General features: G+C 45.0%; 1 protein-coding gene across 5 annotated transcripts; it reads right to left on the minus strand.

Annotated features, from left to right (window-relative positions):
- Positions 1-489: 489 nt before the first annotated feature.
- On the minus strand, positions 490-24,549 carry RAB41 (RAB41, member RAS oncogene family). Of its 5 annotated transcripts, none has more exons than XM_084638847.1 (8): positions 23,457-24,549; positions 18,330-18,388; positions 16,987-17,040; positions 14,236-14,341; positions 9,581-9,692; positions 6,490-6,583; positions 4,337-4,403; positions 490-3,068 (listed from the first exon to the last, which is right to left on the minus strand). In XM_084638847.1, exons 1-8 carry the CDS (start codon positions 23,533-23,535, stop codon positions 3,004-3,006), a joined length of 636 nt encoding a protein of 211 aa, XP_084494973.1. In that variant the 5' UTR covers positions 23,536-24,549; the 3' UTR covers positions 490-3,003. The 5 variants fall into 5 exon arrangements, 4 of the variants coding, with proteins under 4 accessions (XP_084494973.1, XP_084494972.1, XP_084494971.1 ...); XM_084638846.1 differs by lacking the exon at positions 14,236-14,341 and adding an exon at positions 9,973-10,078 and having other exon boundaries at positions 23,457-23,663; XM_084638845.1 differs by lacking the exon at positions 6,490-6,583 and adding an exon at positions 5,859-5,952 and having other exon boundaries at positions 23,457-23,649.
- Between the last annotated feature and the right edge of the window lie 540 nt (positions 24,550-25,089).

Raw genomic sequence — 25,089 nt, forward strand, 5'->3', positions numbered from 1 at the left:
ACCCAGGGTTGTGAGCTCAATCCTTGAGGGGACCATTTCGGGATCCGGGGCAAAAACTGAGGATTGGTCCTGCTTTGAGCAGGGGGTTGGACTAGATGACCTCCTGAGGTCCCTTCCAACCCGGATAGTCTATGATTCGATGAAACTGGGTCATTTACTTTTTGTATGTATGGGTCTCATCAGAATGAGCAGGTATAGGACTTAAGTGCACTACTGCCTGTAGAACTTCTAGGTAGAAACAGTGACTAAAATATCCCAAAGGCCAAAGTGGTAGGTTCTTTCTGAGATGTATAAAGAATCCAGAAGACATTTCCCAGACAACCCTTCAGCGTCACAGAACATCTATAGCTGAAGAATGCATTTAGATGGGACAGCCTGTTACCTGTTTCCTCCACAGATAAATTGATGTTGGCCTTTGATGAGCAGGGGCTCTGAGTAAAGTAAATGGTGGCAGCAGCAGTCCTCTCCCCAAAACAAACATAGAAAAGGTGTTGGTGAAATTACTTTATTTAGTGTGATAGACGGCTGTGGTCAGACAGTCGCTATTCATATTAATAGTCACACTTACTTGGCTAACAGCTAGGACACAGCAGGGCCAGAGACACACACTCACTATTATGCACATTCATAGGGAAGGCAGTGGAAAGTGAACTATTTAATTTCACTAGGTTTTCCCTCCCGCTTACTTATTCTCCCCCTCCTCCACCCCACCCCACCCCCAAAAAAAGAAAGTCCAGTGACTCGAGAGAACAATACAACACAGTGGCAGGGTATGTCTGCCTGTAAGGAGGGGAGAGCGGAACCTGTTCTACTGCAGACACAGACACTGACAGAACATCAGCAATTCCCACACAACAGGGAGTATATACATAGTATGGGCCAGGGCTTCACCCTGGGGGTGGGTTCTAAACGACTCAGACTAGGCCATTGAGAGCTTTAGGTAGGAAAAGGGGAACACTCCAGAATAGGAAGGAGAAACAAAGAACAAAACATCCCAGCTTCTCCCTGCAGGTCAACTCACATGGAGAGGAAGGGACAATGCTGACCACATACCAAATGTATCTACCTTAACCAGTAGCAGGGTGCTCCAGGGCCATTAAGTAAACACAACCAGAAAAGCCAGCCCTGGCATCATGAGTTGGGTGCTCCCAACTATCAGGGTTCAAGTTAGTTCATCCAGGTAAGAGTGACAGTTCATTCCTCTTCCTGGATAGGATCACAAGGTTCACACAAAGAGTACATAGCTGAAGTGGTGACCAACCAGGCATTATACCAGAGGAAATAAAATTTATGCTGATGCACACCGCCTAAGCCCCTGTTCTACTGCACTGTCTCTACCCTTTCTTTAGGATGTACCCTGACACCACTACACAGACCAGGTGGTCAAATGGATGGTCTACCAGGACTTCTCCATCTCTTCCTTGTACTTTCCTCTCAGCCAATGGACAAGTCTGATCACAGCAGGGTTGTGGGTGGGCAGAGGCAAAAATTACTTTTTAAAAAAATCCCCTTTAAAACTATCATAAGAGTCACTAGGAGACGTTCCCTCAACCCAAGCTAATGGAACAGAAGCAGCCACAAAAAGCAACATTTCCCTTTATTTAATCCCATCTTCCGTCCTATGAAGGTGGGAACAAAGCCATCCTACTGCTTGTCCCAATGTTGGGAATGTTGTGACCTAGCATCTTCCCCACATACAGGGCTGGGGAGGTTCTCCGGCAAAGGCAGCTGCAAGGTTGAGGGTAGCCATGTTCTTTTTCATAGGCAACACACTAGATAGTTAAAAGAGTAAAACTGCTGTCACCCAGATTCAATCTAGTGGAATACGAGATGCTCAGCTGCCCTTCCACCACATCGGTTGAAGCTGCTGGCACTGGACTGAGCCACTTCTGCAGTGCAAGCCCCATTTCTGTATAACTAGTAACTGTGTAGCTTGTATCTTATGTCTGGCTAGCAGACAGTAGACTGTGCATGTTCCACAAGAAAAAGGAGATTCCCAGTATGTCTGCAGGTGAAGAGAACCAGAATGGGACCCGGGATGCCCAGTCCTAATACTGACATCCTAGGGATAAATTCTAGATTTCATCTGCAGCCTACAGATAGAGCCCAGGTCATCAACAGATGAAGTCAGGCAGGATCCCCCACAGCGACTGAATGCTCCAGCAAGTCTGTCTACCCCCCTCCCCTGCAGCTGACGACATTCCCCAGGGCAAAGAATCCAGCTGAAGCCAGTGATCCTGGGGAATTTTACCCGCCACAGGACAAAGGGAGCAAAGAAGATCAGTGGCTTGTGCTAGAGCAGATTGGGAGTAGAATGTCCAGGGCTCAGCTCTCACACTGATGTGGGAAGTGAGGAGGGCTGGGAAGCTCCTTCTCCCAAACCTCAAAAGAGAAGACTCAGGAATTGGCTCAGACTAACCACAGGAGGGAAGGACTGGGAGGCCTGTACTATGCACCCTCTCAAGGAAGCCAGACATGGAGAACAGATCACCCCCAACTCTCAAAACAGACAAGGCCAAATCAAATTGTGACTAGTTTTAAAGGAGAAGCCGCTGAAGGGGAAAAAATAAAAGGAAGTGGGGTGTGGGAGAGAAAACATTACTGGAGTGGAAGGAAAACTGGTTAAGATGCAAGGCAATTAGGGAGGTGGAGAAACAACCCCCCAGCTTTATTTCCCTTACGTGGCAGGTTTTTTGTTGCATTCACAGGAAAATACACCTGTGCAGATAGGCCCAAGGTGTGGGATGGAGTAAAGGGCACCATGGTGCCAAAGTGCAACAACTAAAAGAGGACATAACATTCATTCTGCACTCAGGGCTCATACCATGCAATAGGAGGGGCAGCCAGGGCCGTTCCCCACCAGCTAACAGGGAGCTCGCTCACTTAGTAGATTGATTAGTTGTTTCTTCAGTTCACAAAAAGTAGATTTGCCTAGCCAATGAGAAGTGATGGTCTTCAGTGAGACTGGCCAATCAGGGAAAGTGTTGCTATACAATGGGCACTTTAGCAGGAACAGCCGCTCTCCGTTACTGGCTGCTCAGGAGGTTTCTCTAGCTTGATGTCAATCACTGTAGAAGACAAGTTAAGGAAGCCACCTGGCCAGCGTCATGGGCAAAGCATCACAATACAACTTAATTCCAGTAGAGCACACAGGACAAAGTACAGACCTTACCTAACCCAGGAGTAAAATTGGGGTTTCCACAGTTAAGAACCGGGTAACAAGTACAGCCACCTAGGTGGCTTGGTACATAGGCATCAATGCCAGGAACTATGAGGTTTGTTTGTTGAAGCAGACATCTCCAGAACCAACAGCTGGCTGAAGGCATTGGTAGAGAGCTGCTGCCTTTGTGAAGGTTGAGGCTAGGAAGAAGTACTGAAGTGACAGCTATAGATTTAGCATCTGACAACCAAGGTTGCTGTGATAACACAGTTGAACCAGCATGCACTGACCAGTACAGCACCTACTCTGCTTGATAGAAGCCAGCACTTTGACTACAACATATTAGCAACTACCTGTAGCTTTAAACTAGTGTGACCTGCGATTTGGGGCATTTTCACTATAATCTGAACTGGTCTTTCTCCATAAATAGCCCATGGCAAACCACTAGCCCCACAAAGCATGCTTCTCAAGAACAACTAACTGTCTCCACCCCATGCTATATTACCAGTGTGTGCACATATGGAGTCACCAGTTGCTGTTAGAGCATTAACTGGATACATGGGCAAGTAATGTATTTCTATGAACTGTTGCTTTGGCAGAGGCTATGTTCCTGCCCTTCAGTCTGAGACAGTCATTTAGGAGCTCAGTTTGATGGGTTCTAGCTAAGCCCCACTTGGCAGTCCTTTCTCCTGTAATTCTGAATAGCCTCTCAGTCAACCCTTCCGGAGAAGGGAAGATGCATTAACAGAGCATGTACACTGAAAAGCAGACATGATGCGCAACAGTGGGGGAACTGCCCTCACTCAGCACTTTGAAGGGGACAAGCCAGTCAGAAGGAGGTCTGTATGGCCCAAGGCATGCAGAATACAGAATCAGAAAAGATTAGATCATACTGAATCATTACAAATCAAAAACACATTTCACACCAAGCCTAAACAGCAAAAGCTCAATACTGGCCCCAGTGGTGCAAGTGGCCAAGACATTTGGCTGCAGATCCTCAGTTTACACATGCAGGTGAGCATTACAATATAAAGGCTACTTATGCTTTACAGTGATGCAACTGAATCAAGGTCCATGACTGCCCTCAATCTGTCAAGGACAGCAGCCAGACCTGGCAACAAGGAAACCTTGCTAACTCTTGAAATAAGAAAGTGACTGCACAGCAAACAAGGATACTGTCTTCTTTGCTCTTCTCGGGTGTGCTGTCCATCCCAGGTAAGGCAGCAGCCACACGGCGGAAAAGCTGAAAGGCAGCAACCAAAGCAACAGGTGAACGCAGAACTTGTCAAAGAAAGTAAATGATTAAAAACCCAATTTTCTCTCTACAGCTGCTGTTGGAAAGCCAAGGTTTTGCTAAGAGTTATATACACATTTTAGCCAGCACTGCAGTAATTAACATAGTCCTCACAGGAATATCTCTAAGGACTTTATTCAACCCCAGTCCAAACATTTTATCAAGTTTAGTAAGCTACTGAATATCTACAAAGCACACCTCTGGTGCAGGATTTTGCTTCAGCTTTTTTATTTCTTTAAATGTACCAGACCATTGTTCCACAAAATGCCACGATGTTAAGAGCCAGCTGGCTAATAATTCCATCCTCCACTCAACAGGGAAGCAAGTCAGAGGCAGCAATTTACCATTCCAACCCCACTGCTTCTGTGCATAGCTATTATTGATTTTGTTACTGGACAGTGCTATCCACCACTAAACTGATCTAGTTTGTTCCAGAATGAGCTCAGGATTCTAGGGACATGGTGTTTGACATGGTGTTTAAAAGTCTACCCTTTAAGTTAAAAGAAATCCAAGCTCTGAGGCAGTGAGCTAGGAGTAGAGGGGTTGACTTGAGAGTGCTGCACATTAGCCTTTAGGGACAGACTCTTTTCTATCTATCCTTGTTCTTCCTTCCCTACCTTAGACAAATCATGAACAGTGCCTCAGGTGCAGCATGGTAATTGTGCCCAGGACACACAAAGCTGGACTTACCTTGCAGCACTAGAGAATGACAGAAATTCATGCATTACAAATTCTGCTAGGCAAATAAAGCAATGCTATCAAGTAGATTAGGCCCAGAATTTTACACTAATGCAGAGTAATCTAGTTAAAGAGTAAAATGAAGTTAGTTTGAGAAGTCCCCAAACCCAAGTGTGAGGTTTCCTGCCAAACCTGTTGCCCTGCAGCATGTTGTGACTAGTGCAAATCAGAGATGAAGAATGTCCTGACAGCAATGATGTTGGGTGTACTTCAAAGTAAATGTGGAACAAGGTTTAATTCTGTCCCAGCAGAAACCACCACCTGGGAAAGGAAATTCCACAAGACACTAATTTAGCTGTAATTTGAAGAGAACACAGGTGATTTGGTTCCAAAGCTCTGACATACTTTAGCATATCAGTATATGCAACAAGTATTGTTGGTGTCACAGGTCTGGAAACAGGGTACATCAGCTGCTGACAGGATCCTTTAGCATTCTACCTGAATGAGCCACCCTCGGCTTGGCAAGAGAGGGAGCCTCTTCTATTTAAAGGACACACTGATTGCCTAAAGGGAAGAATTTCAGAGGCTGGAAATATGGAGGCAGAGGGTAAAGTGGGAAGTGAAGATTTGATGCAGCACAAAACCCATAAAGCAGCTCATCTCCCTAATCACAGTGAAGTGGAAAAAGTGCAGAATTTGCATCCTGAGGGCACAGTGCTGCTCTACCTGTTTCACATTGTATCCAGTCTTCGCACTTGTCTCAATAAACATCACATTCAGCTCTTTGGCTCTCTGCTCACCTTCTTCCGTAGTGATTTGCCTGGACAGACAGATGCAAACAGGAAAGAAAGAGCAAGAGAAGGAAGAACAGACAGGAGAGAGAAGGCATGAGTTACAGACTTCTGTGACTGAAACACTCTTCAGTAAAGGGTTTTAATAGTAGAGCATCGTCCAAGAAGGGAGACCGTAGGGCTTCTGAGCCTTTACGCCCCTCCCTCCCTTTACCTTCTTATGCTCCAGCTAAGAAGGGACCAACCCAAATGAGCAGCTGAGGGAATATGTAGATTATAATAACCAATAAGGATGAGTCTGCACCGGCTGAGTTTCATGTAACAACACACTTAAGTCTCATTCATAGCCTTCTTGTGGGGGAAGGAAGGAACCTCTTCAGCTGTACCTAATGCAACAGAATCAGTGTGCAGCCATGCAAAAAGCAAGTCCCCCAAGTCAACAGAAGGAAACTCCGTAAGGTGATAGGAAGGCTCCAGCAGGAGGTGAAATTCAACAGCAAGTACTGAGCTGCTGCTTGGAAGCAAAGCACCTGCAAGAGCATCCCTGACCAATGCCCTGTACATACCTGTTTCATATTATATCCTGCTTTAGCACTGGTTTCAATATACATCACATTCAGTTCTTGGGCCTTTCTCTCGCCCTCCTCTATAGAAACCTGTCTACAGCAACGAGAACAAATCACAGAAAAGAAACCAAAACAAAAGAAAACTAGACAGAAATGGTAGTAGAAATTAAAAGAAAACTACAAAGGAACTAGCCAGCAACTGAAACATTAGCATGGAAAGAAAACATACAGGCTACACAAAATAAAATGACAAATTAAATAAATAGCTCAACTCTTCAAACATGTTTGACACTACAGCTTAGAGGACAGTACCTGGTTCTTCCCAAAGGGCTAACAGTTTCCTGAGGACTTTATCAAGACACAGAAGTCATGGCCAGGCTCAGACTGACACTGGGGCTTTGTTTAGTTTAGGATTAGAGGTGCAGTATTTTAACTAACCAACATGATCTGAACACCTAAAACTCTAGACACGACAAGGCAGGTTCTTGCTTTGACCAGAGTTTCAGGTGTTAGATCACATTAGCTTGCTCATAAGCAAAGCATCTGATACCACTGAGATTACCCCACGGGGTGGGAATATCTAATGCCACGTGCACTCCAACCACAGATATACTGCAAGCATGGCAAAGTCTCTGGCTTTTTTGTTAAGGCTGGTACAAATGATGAGCTGGCATACGCAGGGTGCCCTACATGTCTGTCCCATCTGTCATCCTGGGGAGGATGACTGATAAGGTTCCTATTGTGTCTTTTTCCAGCACTGGAAAATGACAAGAGTGGCAGATTTCACAAGCTTATTAAAAATTAGAAAGCCCAAAATCTAAGAGCCAGATGACTGATGTTATTCTGGGAACCGAGGAAGGACATAAAGTACTAATTGCTCAGGTCATAGCATTATTGTGGATAAAGCATGGTTCTCATGTTTTATCTAGTCACTTTCCCTGGCTGATCCAAAGTGAGGCAGCCTGGAATCCTTGTCAGGCAGATTTCTCAGTCCAGAGCATTTGGTGTGTGTTAATTACAACCTAGTTTAAGTTGTTCCTGAGTGGGAAGAGTTTTCAATGTTCCTGGAACGTATGGTAGTAAGGCATCATTTATGGTGGCATCCACTGAAGCTGGGACTCTGTAGAGTAACCTTGGTAGAAAGGAGCTTTGAAAACAGAACTATAGGAGAGCAACAGGGGAATGAATTAGAGTTGCTGGCATGAAGTAAACATGACAATGGCTTAGTTCAGTTGACACAGAGCATCTGTCAGTAGCCCAAGTACTAAGGTGGCATAGTGAGTAGGAGCCTAGCCTCTGTGATTAACTCACTGCTAGATGGTTTAACAAAACTGTATATGCTCTTCCCAGTGGGGCTAGAAAGCTGAACACAGCAGCAAGGCATGTTCTCGATAGTGAAGGGGAAGTGGTAAGGGTAGACAAGGGCCAAGGAGAAAATGAGACTCATGGCAGCAATATGCACTTGCAAGGTTGAGTATCATGTCACATGAGCACTGTGTAACACCAACACAATGGGGGAAGCAGAGAATGCAAGCGCTAAACTCTAAAATGATTTTTATAGTTCATGGAAATGGTAAAATAAAAAGCAGATTTAAAAGTTCTAAAGTATTACAAATACCCCTTTAACAGAGTTGTACAGTCAGACATCTTGTTGAGCCTTACATCAAAGCAGAGGAAATTAAATAGCCAACTGAAGGGGTTTGGCTGAATGTTTACAATTTTTCTAGCATGGCTACCATACCAGTGAAAGAATTATATTTGACAGAGCATTTCTGTTTAAATTCCTCTTACGGCTTGAGCCTCACCCAGCAAACAGAAGTATCTTATGTGCAGCCTGGAGTGAATGGCTTTAGTTTGGCAAGACTACATTTGGCTGTGAGAGTTCCAAGTGTTTACCCCCGTTCAGCAACTTAGATTTTTACTGTACACCAATAACGCAAATAGGTTAACTAGAAGCAAATTTTCCATGGACCAGAACTCCGTAAAGTTAGTGCTTTTGACATAGTTGAAGGTAACTGTTTTGAAATTAGTAGTTAAAAAAATACTGCGCAGTCTAATTTTTCCCCTCACTAACAATGTGCCGAGGTGCCTAGCACTTGATATACATGAGCAAACATGCTTAAGAGGTTATCCATCATGAAATAAAGGCACAGCCGCTATTTGTATCTACCATATTTCTATTGTTCCATCACAAGGGTAGTTATGTGACATTTGAATCTCAGTGCACTTTGTCCTTCATAGAAAGTAAATTTCAATTAATGCCATAAGCTTGAATTCAACATTAAGGATAAGAATCTGAAGTTAAGAGATTAAAGAATGCAAGCATCCTAGGGGACCAGATGCTAACTACCCTGCTACACGTGTTGAAGTGACACCATCACGTTTAAAATATTTTTCAAAAACTGAACTGCTTTCTTTAACATATGAGTAGCGTTTTATATTAGTAAACCTGACTGAGTTTAAAGAGTCAAGCTCACTTTTTACCTGTCTCATTTTGGACAGTTGAGAGTGGCCAGATTCACTTCTGTTAATTGTGAGTTTGTTTCATTTGCTGGTTCCAAACACTGCACTGCTGTGCTACTGCAGGGAATTCTGTTTTGTAGGAAGCCTCTCTGTTGATCTCAGATTTTGTAAAATCTGTTTTCCACACACCTACATCTGATACCAACGACGACTTGACAGGGCCTCTTACATTTGCCATGCACAAAGACCCACTTAATGTTGCTGTGGGGACCAGAATTTCCTGACTTTTGCGAAGTTACTTTTTCAGTCTTATCTTCCTATTAACAGCGTGTTTTGTACCAAACAGTGTGGAGCAGGTGCTTGGTTTTGGTAGGCTGGGAAGCGTTTTCAGTTGACTTTGTTCTAACCATGATTATTTGTACCGTCTAACAAGACTAAGCACCTTGGGCATTCTATTACATATGTTATGGAACAAACAGCAAGGACAGTGGGAATCTCACTCATCACGGGCTACTTAAGCCCCAAAGGGCCATTGTAGTCTGGACTTAAGAACAGTTAGTGGTCCCCTTAAAAGGTATACCAGCCACTTGCTATCAAACTGGCAAGGTCACCAATTCCCCCCCATTACCTCTTGTCTGCCAGGTCAGTTTTATTCCCCACCAACATGATGATGACATCACTTCCTCTCTCTGTTCGCACATCATCAATCCACTTGGAGGTTTGCTGGAACGAGTTCAGATCTGTGTGAAGAGGGGAGGATTGAGCACATTAACTAGAGGCTCTTTCAAACAGGGGGGTAATGAAACACTTCCAAAACTACCTGTGTCTTTACCCCTATGCTTTGCCAATTCCCCCAGCACTGCATAGATGACATCCTTAGATTGCTTCTTGTCCAACCCAGAAGGGAAGAGACAGTTACGTTTCTAATGTTATCTTTCTGTAATAACTCATGACTGTACACTTACTAGCCCCTCTCTCAAGCGTAGCATTTCAAACACGAGACATCAAAGCACCACTCACTTGTAATGTCATAGACTACCACAGCAATGGTGGAGTCGCGGATGTAGCTGGGAATGAGGCTGCGGAACCGCTCCTGGCCTGCTGTGTCCCAAAGCTGTAGCCGAACCTGCTGGTACCAGGCCAGGGAGAGCAGAGAGAGCAGAGAGAGAAAGAAGAAAGGAGGAAACTGTCCTTTAGAGAAAAGGCTATTTGCCAGAACTAACTGTTTACAGGTCTCAGTCTGGGAACTGGACACCTGCCTTGCTGACCAGCCCCCTGAACACGGAAAGAGCAGTGAACCCAGCTGTTCTATTTCAGGCTGTAAGAAGGCCTACTTTAATTACCCCTTCTGTGTGCCTGGGAGTCCCATGAAGTTCACACCCTCCCGCTCCCCATACCAATGAGCTCTACCTTGAGGCTATTGCCATTCCAACCAAAAAGGACACCACTGGCATCCTCCAACACTATTTAACATTGTGAAAGGTGGCCAGTAAGTAACCTACCATGTTGGCCATTCCCTCCAAGGGAGGAGCATGCGCTGCCTCCCCAACACACCTAGTCTAGAGAGCTAGAATCTCATATCTGTGCCCCTTGTGCAATTCTCAGATTTATACTCAGATGTGCAAAGACATGGGACAACTTCTTCAGGAGACAACATAGTGAAATAGCATCTACATTCTCCTCAGCATCAAGCATCCAAAAGAGGGTAATGGGGATTTTCACGTAAGCTTAGGTCAAGAGGTTTCAGGAAGAAAAAAAGCACACGCAGCAAGCCCCAGCTCACAAACTGCATTCAGTGCTCCCTTGCAGGAAAACATGAAAAGCAGAAACATGCACTAGTTACTTGGTAAGAAGAGGGCAGTTTGGTCTCTAGCGCAGCAGCCATATTAGCTCAGTCAGACTATCTAAGCATTAAAGGGACTACAGGAAACATCACAATTTAAAAATGTTATTTCTCCTTCCCCCACTCACTCCACCCTCACATCCACAGGAGGTTCTTGGGAGGTCAGAAAGAAGTGACAGTGATTATGCCTGCTTGAAGGTGTGTCCTACCTACATGAAGTGTCAGGGCTCAAAAAAGGCCCCTAGATACCACAACGGTGAGTGAACAGATGCTTAATAAAATATATCAAGTAGTTTCACCTCAAATTCCCCCTCCCCAAAATGTTACCAACTGTAATCCTGTTAGCCGCGCTGCTCAGCTGAACAGTCTGATGGGGTAAGAAAAGCCTGCTACTGATATTCCCAGTGATCCAACATGTTTAGTGTGAGCTGGAGGAAGCCCCAGAAAGGACCCAGTAGGAGTATCTGAGCAGGCTCGATGTGCTCACAAATGCTCATTACTCAGCAGTTTGGAACAATAGCCCTTTCATGCCTGAAAGATGATGTTAGTTGCTTGCAAGTGCCCAACACTAGCTACAAGATGAACGTGGCAGTTTTTAGGAAGGAAGGAAGGAAGGGCAGACTGCCAAATTCTGTTTAGGAAGAGACTTGTTCTTGGAGATGCTTTGGCAGACCACACCTCTCCAAACTACTAGTACTAGCATTAGAATCCACTCCATTGCCCTATGGCTTCAAGAGAGATGGGGTCTAAATTTAAGTGTTCACATCTTTGGTGCCCTCCCCTCTCCTATAAAGGGTATTGCTTTGTGCTAGCATCCCCCAGTGCCAGAGGAAATCCAGGACAGTGAATCCCAGCCACTAGGCTACACTGTAAATGAGCCCTCAAGATTCAGGTTTGACTTGTACCCTAGGCCCATTCCTTAGCTTCATGATGCACCTCCATGGTGGTCTGCACATCACTGCTGCTGCCCACCTCCAATTCACCCAGGCAGGCTCTAAAAAAGATGGAGTTTAAGCTGCTCCAAACTCCAGCCTCGTGATCATAAGCATAGCCATAGGATAAACCACTGAATCAAAGATGGTGGGCATTGGATGGTACAGTCAAGATCTCATTCTAGTAAAGGAATACTGTTGCTTGAACAACACGGAGAACCACTGAACTAACAAGCAGTTTGTGTTTGAACAAGCATAAAAATTCACCAACACTGAGCCATGGTCTGACACACAAAGGTTTTTGAGACGGTTTCAGAAGCAACACAACCCTGAGGTGATGGGATAAGGGGTGTGTGTGGTGGGGTGGGGAGGGAGGAGACAAAGAAAAACAATTTTTAACTGCAATACCTTATTAGCCTCCAGTGGCTCCCAGAAGTCAAAAAACTGATGCTCACCCAGTCTCTGGGGAGTAGTACCACCACAAAACCCTAAGCAGTGCTGTACAAGGGTTGTGCTGTAGAGAGAGAGGGAAGGAGTAGGGAAGGAGGAGAGGTCCTCATCCAGATATTTCTCTCGTAGCCTTTGGTATGCACAAGTTGGCTGGTCTCCTTACAGTACAAGGTAACAGACTTCAGAAGGAGCACCACACTGTTATGGAGGAAATGGACCTGCTTGATTGCACAAGAGCCCCAAACCCAGTAGTGCCTCACTTACATGGGAACATGAGTGGCAGCCATGTATCTAGAAGGGGTTACTGAGAGGTTCAAGCACTCCTTCTGGATTGATCCTGTTCTGCCAGCTTGTCTCAGCAGGCACCCAAGTATGTTGTATGGGGTGCCACAGCTTTGCTGATCTGCTAGACTGTTTTGACTTATTGAAGCCTGTTTGGAGAAGCTGAAGTTGCTGTGGAGACAGACTGCATATATGTACTTTTTTTTTTTTAGTGTGTGTAAGGAGAATAAGGGAAACAATCGTAACATCCTTCCTATCCCCAACTCTCACCATTTCATTTGTGGCCGGGGCTGTGTAAGGACAATCTTTTACTCCAAGTCCAAACAGAACTGCAAGCCTCCCATAGCCTGCTGTAGAACAGGCTGAATGGCATGTTATGCCCCTTGCAATATCCAACCCTGGAAGGAGCAGGGAGGGAGAGATGTCATCACAGACTGGCAGAGTGCGCATCCTTTCTCTCAAACTCCAACCTCAGCTAGAGGTGTTCCCAATGTATATCCGAGCACGTCCATGTCTACGTGCAGAAGGCAGACTTGTCCTCATTTTCAACCTCAAATTCCTGCATGGTGCCCTATGGCACATTACATGTATATGTTCTGCCACCCCAGAGGTCCTTCCCCAAAGGAAGTCTCAGACCATCATTCCCAAAGTGGACTAAGCTTAGAAATTACAGAGACCTCAACTGCTTGTCCCCACTACAAATCACTGGTGAAAATTCAAACAGAAAAATGATCTTACTTGTTAAACATTTATGTACTCAGCACAGTGCAAGACAAAAGTAAAGGTAGTCCCCACCCATAAATCCTTCGGATTTAGAATATTGTATCCTAAGCTGTAGATTTAAGGGAACCTGCAAAGGAAAAACTCTTGGGGCAGTGTTTTTTATTTTACTTAGGTCTGGTCTATACCATATAGCTATACTGGTATAACCCTCCATGTGGGCACTTCTTCAGATATAAATTACTTTTTGATTTCCCAAGTGATAAACTAAACCAAGAAAAGGAACTCTTAATAATGGAATAAGTGTCTACCCCAGGGGTTATACCAGTACAACTATCAATTTAAATTCACCCCTTAGCTTACACCTCCCATATAGACAAGACCATTTTAATTTGGAGAAAGTTTCATGGATGGGTGTTTTCCCTTCAAAGTTGTTTATTCTTTAGAAATGCCAGGAATATTAAGTCTTGCCTTTCCCTTTTTGTCAGAGGGCTCTTTGGACAACCCAGACATGCATTGTGCAGTTTAAGTTGGTGTTATGCAGTTTCACACAGTTTGAAAATAAAAAAAAAAGTTACTCCCCCAACTCAGGTTTCACTTCTTTGGTATCTTTGTCAAATTCCTTCTAGTGCTCTACTTGTCCAGAGAAAACCTAAAGTTCTAGTGTTAAAACAAGTAGATAAAAGCATCCGAAAAACTCTTAAGGCCTTTTTTAATAACACAAAGGGATATAAAAAGGCATAAATCCAATTCACACACATACTCACCCTTTGTAGGTCATCTTTAAGGTTCGAGATTTGAGTAAACAGAAATCAATGATTTCCCAATTCCCTAAGCAGCCTTGACAGAATTACATTTGGAAGTGGGAAAGAAGAGACTTCAGCTACCTCATTCAGAGGCAGCAGATCCATCCAAAGAACACCTGCAGGCCTCTAGCTGCAAGCCTAGCCCACCCCATATGGAAAGGAGCCCCTTCCAGAAACAGAGCTGTCTCCTCCACTTAGAGGGCACCTGTTAACAGCAAGGCCCCTGCAGGAGCTCAGGCTCAGTACCTACTTGTAATGTCAAAGACAACGACAGCTGCAGCAGAGTCACGGATGTAGCTGGGAATGAGGCTGCGGAACCTCTCCTGGCCGGCTGTGTCCCACAGCTGCAGCCTGATCTGGGAAATGGAAAAATGTGGGGGGAGAGGAAGGGGAAGAGCAGGAAAAATGGAAACAAAATAAAACCAAAACCCAAGTGAAATAAAAAGAAAACTATTTTGCAAGGCAAAAAATAACACAAAAACATTCAAAGGAAAGTTAAAATGGAACAAAAATGCAGTGCAGGAGAATGAAGAGTGATGAAGGTACCTCTCCATCCCTTCCATGCAATGGCCGCAAACAACATGGCAGAACCATCACTTAGCCTCCACCTCCACACCAACCTGCTGACCTGTGAGAGAGACCCTATTTTGGTGGAAAACCAAAACATCCCTCATAAAATCACTTCTAACATCCACCAGAGATGGATTATGACCGTGTACCTATATCACTGCATCCTGGCAGTCAGACAGGACAGGGCTATCCACAATGCTTGCTACCTACATATGGCTGTATGCAGTCACACCTAATACATAAGGACTAAATCATCCTGGAGCCTCTTGTAGATTATCTCATTATGAAGCCAAGAGGGTCTTTGTTTAATCTCATTATAAGGTGTAAAGCACAAAAGGTAGGATAATGCCTGAGGCCCAGCCACCTTCAACTGGGATGTTTGCTCTCCTGATATAGTGTTATCAAACACCCTCCAAACTGACCTACCGTCACTCATGCTCAGAACAGAGGATCCCACAGTGGAAAGAGGGAATACATACAACAGGAGACACTGGAAGTCATTACATGGGAGCCTAAAAAGCAGGACTACCTGCAAGCCCTCTGTGCTCACTCAGTAAATTATCTTGGGATGGTGTGAAATCTAACAGTTGACATTGCTGCCATAAACTAAGCTCTTCCTTACCTCTTGATGAAGGTTATGCCAGGGGGGACCAGTTTTCACAAGCCCTAAAGAAATCTACAAAAACCTACCAATCACACTGACTTGGGAGTTGCACCCAGACACTCTGATGGCTGAGGGCAAGCAGAGCTCCAGTTCCACGTCAAATCTCTCCACACCTCAGCAGACTATTCCTCTCTTCCATTCCAGGATCACACAAAAGTTAAAGATTCATAGTATGAAGAAGAACGAAGCCCCAAAGCTTTGAACTTGTACTTGAAAATTCAGCCTGTTAGTGAGCAATACTGGGAAGTGAAGGACAAAGTTCCATCCATCCTCCCAGGCTGAGGTTGTAGCTATGACATAGAGCTCTGACAGTTATGGGTACTCATTAAGGTAAATGAGATTCCTTAGCACTCCATTTAATTTGGTGTGTCTCATCCACCCCCCAACAAGCAATGAGTTGTAAGTAGCATGTTTGTGTTCTCTCTCCCACAGTCAAAGCCCGTGTGTGTTTTTCTTTGGCAATTTACTTAGGGCTGATTTTGAGAATGAAAAGTACATGCACTGGGGGCTAGAGACAGTTGTTTCTTCTGTTCATGGTACAGGCAACACAGGATGGATTTAGAGTTTGAGCATCTGGAACAAGGATAGCTCTGAGGGGAGGATACATCAAATGCACCAAAATGTTAATTAGGCCAGAGTGCAACCAAGGCCCTGTCATGCTTCCATCCAAGCATGGCAGCCAGAGCCTTATCTCAGACACGGCTGGTGCTTGATTTTACAAGGCCTTGTGAGAAAAGACATGCAGACATCCAGAGAGCAGGTATTTTTGCTCCTGTTTCATCTCCCATTTCACCATCTTTGCCTGCATTCAACAGGCTTTATGGCCTCCGGTGGACCCCTACATGACTCAGAAAGCTAACCGTGGAGATAATGCGAGAGGAAGGCAGTTAGGAAATTCATTCTCTGCCACAGTGAGCCAGAGAGAGGGATGTTGCTCTGATTTGAAGATCAGGTGCAGAGGCAGCATGCCCAGTGCCACCCACCCAGAAGGGTTACCATCACATGCCTCAGGAGCAGCGACTGTCTCCAAAGGAAGGCCAGTTTTACCTGCTCAGCCAGTGATGAGTACTCATTTGAGATTTAACAGGAAAGGAATAGGAATACCAAAAGGAATAAGAGAGGAATCTAAGGGGCCTCATGTAGCGGACACACTTAACTGTATTGCTTCAGTGAACATTTTCCTTCCTTCACTGACTTTACTCAGATATATATGTTTGTTATCTGAATGTTGTAGGTTAGAATTATGTTACTGACTTATCTAGCCACCTGCCCTGTGAGAATTGACCTTGTTATCCTCAGAAATCTTCAGTAACTTCACAGAGCAGAACCACCTCTGGTCTACTTAGAATCATTCATACTGACAGTCCCAAAGGCAGCATTGCAGCCACTTTTGCGAATGTGCATGTTATGCCTGTGATATAGCAGCAACGAGTACAACACAAAGACAGCCCTTTTCTTCAAGCATATGGATTTGTGAACTTGACACATTTTGCATAGTGCTTTTTTGACCTTCCACTGAAGCACCAAGTATCGCAAGTATCAGAAACAGGACCAGTGGTTTGAGCCAGTACAACAGGATTCCATGCAAGACCGATTACTAGCCTGACCAAGTCTGGCAATTCCTGTTAAACACTGCCCCTGGGAAGGCTGCTGTGGGGTTTGGAGGAATGGCCATTGCATGAAGAACCAGGCAGAAACACTGTGTGCGTGGGCAACTGCGGCTCTTGTGACTGCATTTGCCAGGTTAATTACAGCATCCTCACTCACCGTGCGGTCTTCTAAATACATTGTCTTTGAGAGGAAATCAATTCCAATGGTTGCCTGAAAAGAAGAAAAAGGTCTCAGTAACCTGCAATTTATCCCCTTATACTGGTTTGTACAGCATTATATTTATTAGTCTCAAAAATCTTCCAGTTAAGGTTGTTCATGTGCATTTATCGCCTCAATCCGTCCGTGAGAGAGTGTCTTAAACAGTGACAGATAGGGCAATTTTCTGCAGTATCTTTGCAAGACCTTATTGAATTAAGTTTAAGAAGCTTTGGAATCCATTTGTATTATACATGAAAACCTTATCTCTTATTGTAGGATTGCATAACTTCTTTAGGGAGGAGATGTGATGTAAACCCGGGAAGTGTTCTGAGCATCAAAGGACTATTTTAAACAAAGTACCAGATAATTTTGTCCCAAAAGTTCCTTCTTAAGTGGGTTTCCTAGGAAATGCTAGGGAGGAAGTGAATGCAAATTCCCACCTCCTGATCCAACCTATTGAAGCTATGCCCTGAGGAGAAACCAATTATCTGCAGATTACCTATTCCTGGAATCTGAAGATCAAAGTCCTAAACTACAAATTCATGAGAGTGCTTGTTCTGAGCTAACAGCTGTTATGAACCACAGAAAAAACCCTTGGTGGGGTTTGAAGAACTGATCACCTGCCAGAGCCTTTGCGGGAGTTGAATTCTCTCTGGTGAAGCTTATTGGTGTGTGTAGGTTCTTTTATTGTTTAATATGTTTCCTCTGTAATGCTTTCACCTTAAGAATAAGTGTGCTTGCTTAGAAAGGGCTGTGTGAGAACTCATAACTGTGGGCAATTATGCTGTTTATAGCCTCTGAGAAGAAAGCAAAATGCTCATGCTGACTTGTCTAGGCAGTCTGACTTGCTGGGAAACTCAGTGTAGGCAGGGAACTGTGTAGCCTCTGTAAGGAGGGAGAGTTACACAGATTTCACATCTTACCTATCTCCACATGGCACTGAGATGTCAGCGCCCACCTATGTGAAACGTCATGCATCTAGCTTCACATAACACAAGAACCAGGAGTCACCCAATGAAATTAATAGACAGCAGGTTTAAAAAGAAACATAAGGAAGTACTTCTTCACACAATGCACAGTCAACCTAAGGATCTCATTGCCAAAGGATGTTGTGAAGACCAAAAGTATAACTGGGTTCATGGAGGATAGGTCCATCAATATCTATTAGCCAAGATAGTCAGGGATGTAATCCCAGGTTTATGTAGCTTCTATCACAGTTCTTGAAAGGTCAGTTCTTCCCAAACAATGAAGGAATTTGATGTACTTTGATAAAAGAAAGCATTTACTGGGCTCCCACTCACCTGATAAGTATTGTCAAAACTGTCATACATAAACCTGGTGATCAGAGATGTCTTCCCGACTGCAGGAGGAGAGAAAAAAGTTACTTTCAAGTGGCAGAAAAGGAGTAAGAATGCTTCCCACAAAGCACAGTTAATTCAAATGATAAAGTTTCCAAACTCAGCGTTTGTTGCTCTTCTTGCGACAACCTTCTTTGGTCTGTAAGAAACTGTCTATACTACAAAATATTTAGACAAAGAACCCACTCACAACGTGGTTAAAATATAGTGCAGAATAGATCTAACTAAGCCACATGATATTTTCAAGGTTGTACTAGTTAATTACTAAGTATACTGTAACCTGGTCCTCAACTTCGTTGTAGCTGAAGTGTGGATGGGATTTAAAAATTATTCATTTTGCTCACCCAAAACAATGCCAAATCTGTATAAATTATTTGTATTGTAATACTTAAGAGCCCCAGTCCTAGACCAGGACACCATTGTATTAGGCTCCGCACAAACAGAACAATGAGATAGATTGTAAACTGTTTGGGGCAGGGACTAACTAAGACAAATGGATACAGACAGAGGTAGTGTGGAGTACAAAGAAACAGTGTGACAGTATTGGGTAGCATGATAGGCAGTGGCTTCAGCACACAAGCAGACCAATCATTTTTTGAAGGTATCACACAAGAGGAATTTTTTAAGAAGGGATTTGAAAGTAGATAATGAGGTAGCTTTGTTGATGTTTATGGGAGCTCCTCACAAGTACGACGGGTAGCACATGAGAAAGCAAGAAGCTGCTTGTTTGAAAATTTAACAAGTGGGCAATGGAGACTGGTATCATAGGCTGATCAGAGGCAGGAGCTGACATCTCAATAGTGAATGAGAGATGATAGGGAGGGTTGGGACAGGCCGTGAAAATGAAGACAAATCGCTCATGTGTGATGCAACAGAGAAGTGGGAGCCAGTAAAGGGATACAAAGAGAGAGACGATATGGTCAAAACAATGGGCTAGTAAAGTGAACTTTGCAGTAATATTTTGAACGGATATGAGTGGGGCAAGTTTGTGTGGAGAAGATCTAATAGGGAACTGCAGAAAGTCACAGAAGAACCAAAAATAAATGTTGTGAAATCTCAATGGCTTCAGTGGCAGAATGGTAGGATAACAGAAGGCAAACAAGCTAAGCTCTGCCAGGAAGGTCATCTTTATGGTATCCAGTGGCACGGTTGATCTAAGAAGATGGAAGAAAAACACTGAGCAAACTAAGAGCTCTTACTGAGATTTACCATCAATAAGAAACATGTACCCTTGACAGAAAGAGGTGGGGTAAATTCTGAGCTCAGCTAAGGCCTCTGTGGTCTATAGAACCAGGGAGGGAAGTAAATGCTTGCAATTGTGAAGGCCAGCAAAAAATATATTGCAGTAATCAAGACGAGAGCCTTGATGAGAGTCTTAGCTGTGTGGATGGATAGGAGAGGCTGTATCTCAGAGACGCTGAGCAGAAACAATCAGTAGAAGCTACAGGTCTGAATCAAAGATGATGCACAGGTGATGGGCCTGCAAGAGACACAGAACAGTAGTGTTGTCCACAGCGATTGAAAAATGAGGTACTGGGGAGAGAAGATCCAGAGTTCTGTTTTAGCTATGTTAAGCTTGAGCTTATGACTAGACAACTACAATGAGAAGTAAGAGAGAGGCTGAGATTTTAGTTTGGAGACAGGTCTGAAGAAGAAGATGATCTCCAAGTTGTAGGCATAGAGATGGCAACTGAATGTGTTTGCAGAGGAGACAATCAAGAGATGGAAAAGAGGAGCAAGAACAGAGTCCAGTGGAACCCCCCACAACTAGCTGAAAGGGGGATATCCTTTGAAGAACATGCTGAAGGAGCAATGAGAGGTAGGAGAACCAGGAGAAAACAGTCACTGAAGTTAAGGGAGGACAAATTTCAAGAATAGCATGGTCTATGATGTCAAAGGTGGCTGATAGGTCAAGGAGGATGAGGCTGGAGTACTGGTTCAGAACTTTGGCTACGAATAAATAATTAAAGACTTTCACAACAGCAGTTTCAGTAGACTGTAAGGTGAAGAACACGAGATTAGAAAGTAACTCTAGACAGCGACTGACTGCTCTGTTTACAAAGAGCTTAGAGACAGAAGGAAGAAGGGGTGGTAGCTGCAGAGGCAATTGGGGTCAAGATTTTTTTTTAAGATGGGAGGAACTAGATAAAGTATGCCTCTGTTGTGAGGGGAAGAGTCAGAAGTGAGAGAGAGAGAGAGGTTAAGCAGAACTGCAACGGAGGGGATGAGAGTGGGCTATATAAGTTACACTACTATACCACTTATGCTATTTTTTGGCTATTTAATACCAATATGCAACTTGTATCCCATTTACATCACTAGGGAGTTTGACCTAGAGATATCTATAGGAATTACACCTTCTTGTAACAGGTATGAAATCAGACCCTATGTTTCTTCACTTGTATCTACTTTTCTCAGTTGCACCAATGCTTCTGAGCACCCTCTCTTTCCCTTCATAGGAAAAGGGCATAATTTTTTGACAGGAGCTATCAAGTGGTTTCATAACAGGGTCCACGTTTTAATATGGATCCCTTCCTATCCATTCAGAACTGCTTAACTTATCTGTGGAAACTACAGCCATTGCCAACATAGATAGTAACATTAGGAAAACAATATATTTTTAGCTTTCCTTAAGCACTGTTTAGTAGCGGAATGGAGAAAGAGCCAGCACTAATCGGCTCTCCATGGACAACCAAGCACTCCGCAGACCATCACTGTGAAATGTGCCTTATGGGATCACAGATTTTCTCATGTACTCCTTTACCACCCCAACGCCGCACACTGCAGTGACCCTCCCTCTACTGCCTTCCCAAGGTGGACCATGCTCCCTCATACAGCTTCTTAACACTGTCCTTTCAGCCCTCGTTTATGCTGAAAAACAGCTGCTTAAACACATTTGGGGATAATCATGTTTTGCAATTGTGTTCTACAAAGCTGGACAGAAGTCACCATAAGTGCTTTAACCATATTTTGGTGTACATAGCTACCAAACCAGGGTTAGTTACAGTTTAACAACACTTATGAAATGGTAATTTCTGGCCACACAGATCTGAAACAGCAACATTATAGCACTTGGATCATAATTACGCTAGACAGAATTCAATTTTTTTTAAATATTGACTGACAATATCCATGTTTATTTTTAAACATTTTTTCTATTTTTATCTATTTCAGTGTTCACCATTGTGGGAAATTAGGGAGGCGGGGCCACAATCTTTAAATATTTATCCTTGAGTTGCAACCCTTCTGTGAGGTAGGGAAATACTATTATTCTCATTTCACATGAGAACGAGGTAGAGACACTCAATGTCTTCCCAAAGATCATGCAGGAAGTCTGTGGTGGGGCAGGAACTTGAATCATGGTCTCCTGAGCCTCAGGCTAGTACCCTAACCACTGGACCATCCTTCTTCATAAATGTGAGCTTTCAGCAGAGCAACAAGAAAAGCCCTTTCTGACTGTTTGCACCTGGCCATGGTGCTCCCCCAAGCGGTCTAGTGGAAATGCATTAAGATCATGCAATTCTTCCACAAGTGCAGAGAGTGGAATTCCTGAAATCTCTTTACCCTACTCACGAACACTCTCCACAGACAGCTCCCAGAAATTTGGCATTACACTAAACCGGGGGTTCTCAAACTGAGGGTTGTGGCGCCTCAGCGGGTCACAAGGTTATTATATGGGGGTTGCAAGCTGTCAGCCTCTACCCCAAACCCCACTTTGCTTCCAGCATTTATAATGGTGTTAAATATATTAAAAAGTGTTTTTAATTTATAAGAGGGGTTGCACTCAGAGGCTTGCTGTGTGAAAGGGGGCAATGGAGGCGGGTCACCAGTACAAAAGTTTGAGAACCCCCTGCGCTAAACCCAGTAGCTTTCAGCCTGTGGAGAGACCGACTTCCCACTAAGAACCTCAAGAATAATCTCAATGTTCTATATGTGCATATATTATTGCAACCTCGCACATGTTATGAACGTTAGCCAGCCAAGACATAAAAGTCTGCTTGCTTATCCTGTGATAAAAAAGTGAGCTTTTTTCAAACTCACATGCTCAAAAGTGAGTGAGCAGAATTTTGCAAAGCTGGATAATGCCAAAAACAAACACAGTGGGCTTCACTGAACAACTGAACTGGTGGGAGTGAACCACCATTAATATAAAAAGTTCAGTGTGCCTACACTGAATCATATTTTGAACCAATGCAGTTTTGTCCCCCATCCACACTAGGCCATTTCTAAAGCCATTTCAGTTGCACTACTCTCTGGGTGTCCACTCCCAGTTCTTGACACAGCTGACAGACACTGTGGATTTAGGAAGATCACAACCAGTGCACTGCAGAAGAGTAAGAGAAGAACTATTTGCAACATTCATACTATAACTCCAAACACTTCCATCCACATTGTCACCAAAATGGCACAGACCAAACTGTGTCTGGAGCAAAGGATTTGGGGAGGCATATGATGATCTGGCTGGGGCACTTGTGCTTGGTCACCAGGCGTGTTATAAGTGTGCTGACAGGAGCGTGTCATCATCAAAACAGCGGATTTCCTGGTGCAGATAAGGTCTTATCCCTGGCTAAGGACTGGAGAGCTGAGAGCCTGGCTGGACACCCCACACACCAGCCCAGGTCAGCAATGCTGGGGACACAGCCAGCCATTCCCAGGAATGGTGAGTAGGGCTCAGATCTGTGTCTGGCCTTGTGCGAAGAGCACCAGGACGATGACAGCAGCGCCCTCTCCCCACCCCCGAGAGACTAGAAATCACGGAGGGGGATGATTGCAGCTCCTGCGGAAACCCACGGGGCCACACCCCGGGCCCCGATGCAGCCACTGAGTCTTCCACTTGGCCACACCGCACCCCCACTCCCGGGTCTGCCCCGCCTCAGGCCTCAGCCCCCAGCTCCGGGTGTCCCCCCGCCCCCGCCCGGCCTCCACCCTGCCCCCAAATCCCTCCCGCCCCGCCCCCGAGTTTACCCCCCGCCCAGGCACGGCGACCTCTCTCTCCACCCCGCCCCCGGCGGCCCCACCCCGGTCACAGAGCGACCCCCCGCCCCCCAGCCATGGCCCCGCCCCGCTCACCGCTCTGCTCGCCCAGGAACACCAGCTTGAACTTGCGCAGCGGGTTCCCGAAGTCGCCGCCGCTGCCGGGCGCGGACATGGCGGAGCGGGGAGGCCGAGCCGGAGCCGGGACTGGGGAAAAAGAGACGCTACCCAACTCCCACCGCTCCGAGATCCACCCACCGCCACCGCTTCGGGCGTCACTTCCGCAGACGCAGAGAGCGAAAACGTCATCCCCCTGCGCCCTGGGCTCATCCCGGCCGGCGCGTGAGCGACGTCTTCACGTACCAGCTTGCCCGTTCCGGTCGTGTGACGTCACCGAATCGTCACGTGGCACGCTGGTGCTGATTTCAAGGCTGGGTGTTTAACGGCCCAAGGCAGCCAGTGCCTGAGGTGCGATGAACAAACCCCCTTCCCCAGGACCGGCCCATAACATTTTGGCATCTGAGGCAGGGCGCTCAAATGGCGCCCCCACATTCCCCCTCCCTTGGGCCAAAACTTTGAAAGTCCTTTGTTCCTGTAGAACCCAATGTGGCTGGAACATGGGACTGGAAGAGTTTGCAACAAAAACAGTATGCAGCATTCTGGGGTTTTGAGTACGTAAGCCATGGTCTCTCCACTTAGTCACCATTGGGGATTTCACGCCAGGAATGTGTTGGATGGAAACTTCTATTTTCATTGTCTTTGGGGAACATGAAGTTTTTCACTTGCTGTGGCCCATGCAGTACAAGGAAGTCCCTCAGGTGTCCCTGCTCAAGTGGGCCCACAGCCCTGGATCATCTAGACTTAAGGAACTAAACTCAGCAGCAGCTGTTTCTGGCGCCTCCACCACACTCTTCTCTGATCTACACTTTTCTTCAGGAATGTGCATGGTTCCATCCATTTGAGATGAGATATGGATGCTGCAGTAGCTACCAGGTCACCTGCACTCTGACTAACTGGAAGATCAGGCATCTCCTCAACACTCACATCCTCACTGGGGCCAGAAGGCTCATCGTGAATATTTGTGTCTATGTATCTCAGGAGAGCTCCTTCCTGCTTAGATAGAAAAGCTTCCTTTGCTTTCTTTCTTTTTCTGAATGCTGCCCAGAGGGGCGTTTTCTTCTTTCACTCATGACTGCTGTACAAACACCTACAAGATCTCTGTCAAGCTTTCTTACAACTACAATACCCACCTGCAGAAGTAAAGAAACAGATTGATAGAGCCAGAAGAGTTCCCAGAAGTTACCTACTACAGGACAGGCCTAACAAAGAAAATAACAGAACGCCACTAGCCGTCACCTTCAGCCCCCAACTAAAACCCCTCCAACGCATTATTAAGGATCTACAACCTATCCTAAAGGATGACCCAACACTCTCACAAATCTTGGGAGACAGGCCAGTCCTTGCCTACAGACAGCCCCGCAACCTGAAGCAAATACTCACCAACAACCACATACCACACAACAGAACCACTAACCCAGGAACTTATCCTTGCAACAAAGCCCGTTGCCAACTGTGCCCACATATCTATTCAGGGGACACCATCACAGGGCCTAATAACATCAGCCACACTATCAGAGGCTCGTTCACCTGCACATCCACCAATGTGATATATGCCATCATGTGCCAGCAATGCCCCTCTGCCATGTACATTGGTCAAACTGGACAGTCT

Source organism: Lepidochelys olivacea, assembly GCF_965140295.1.
Source record: "Lepidochelys olivacea isolate rLepOli2 genome assembly, chromosome: 9".
Lineage (NCBI taxonomy): Eukaryota > Metazoa > Chordata > Testudines > Cheloniidae > Lepidochelys > Lepidochelys olivacea.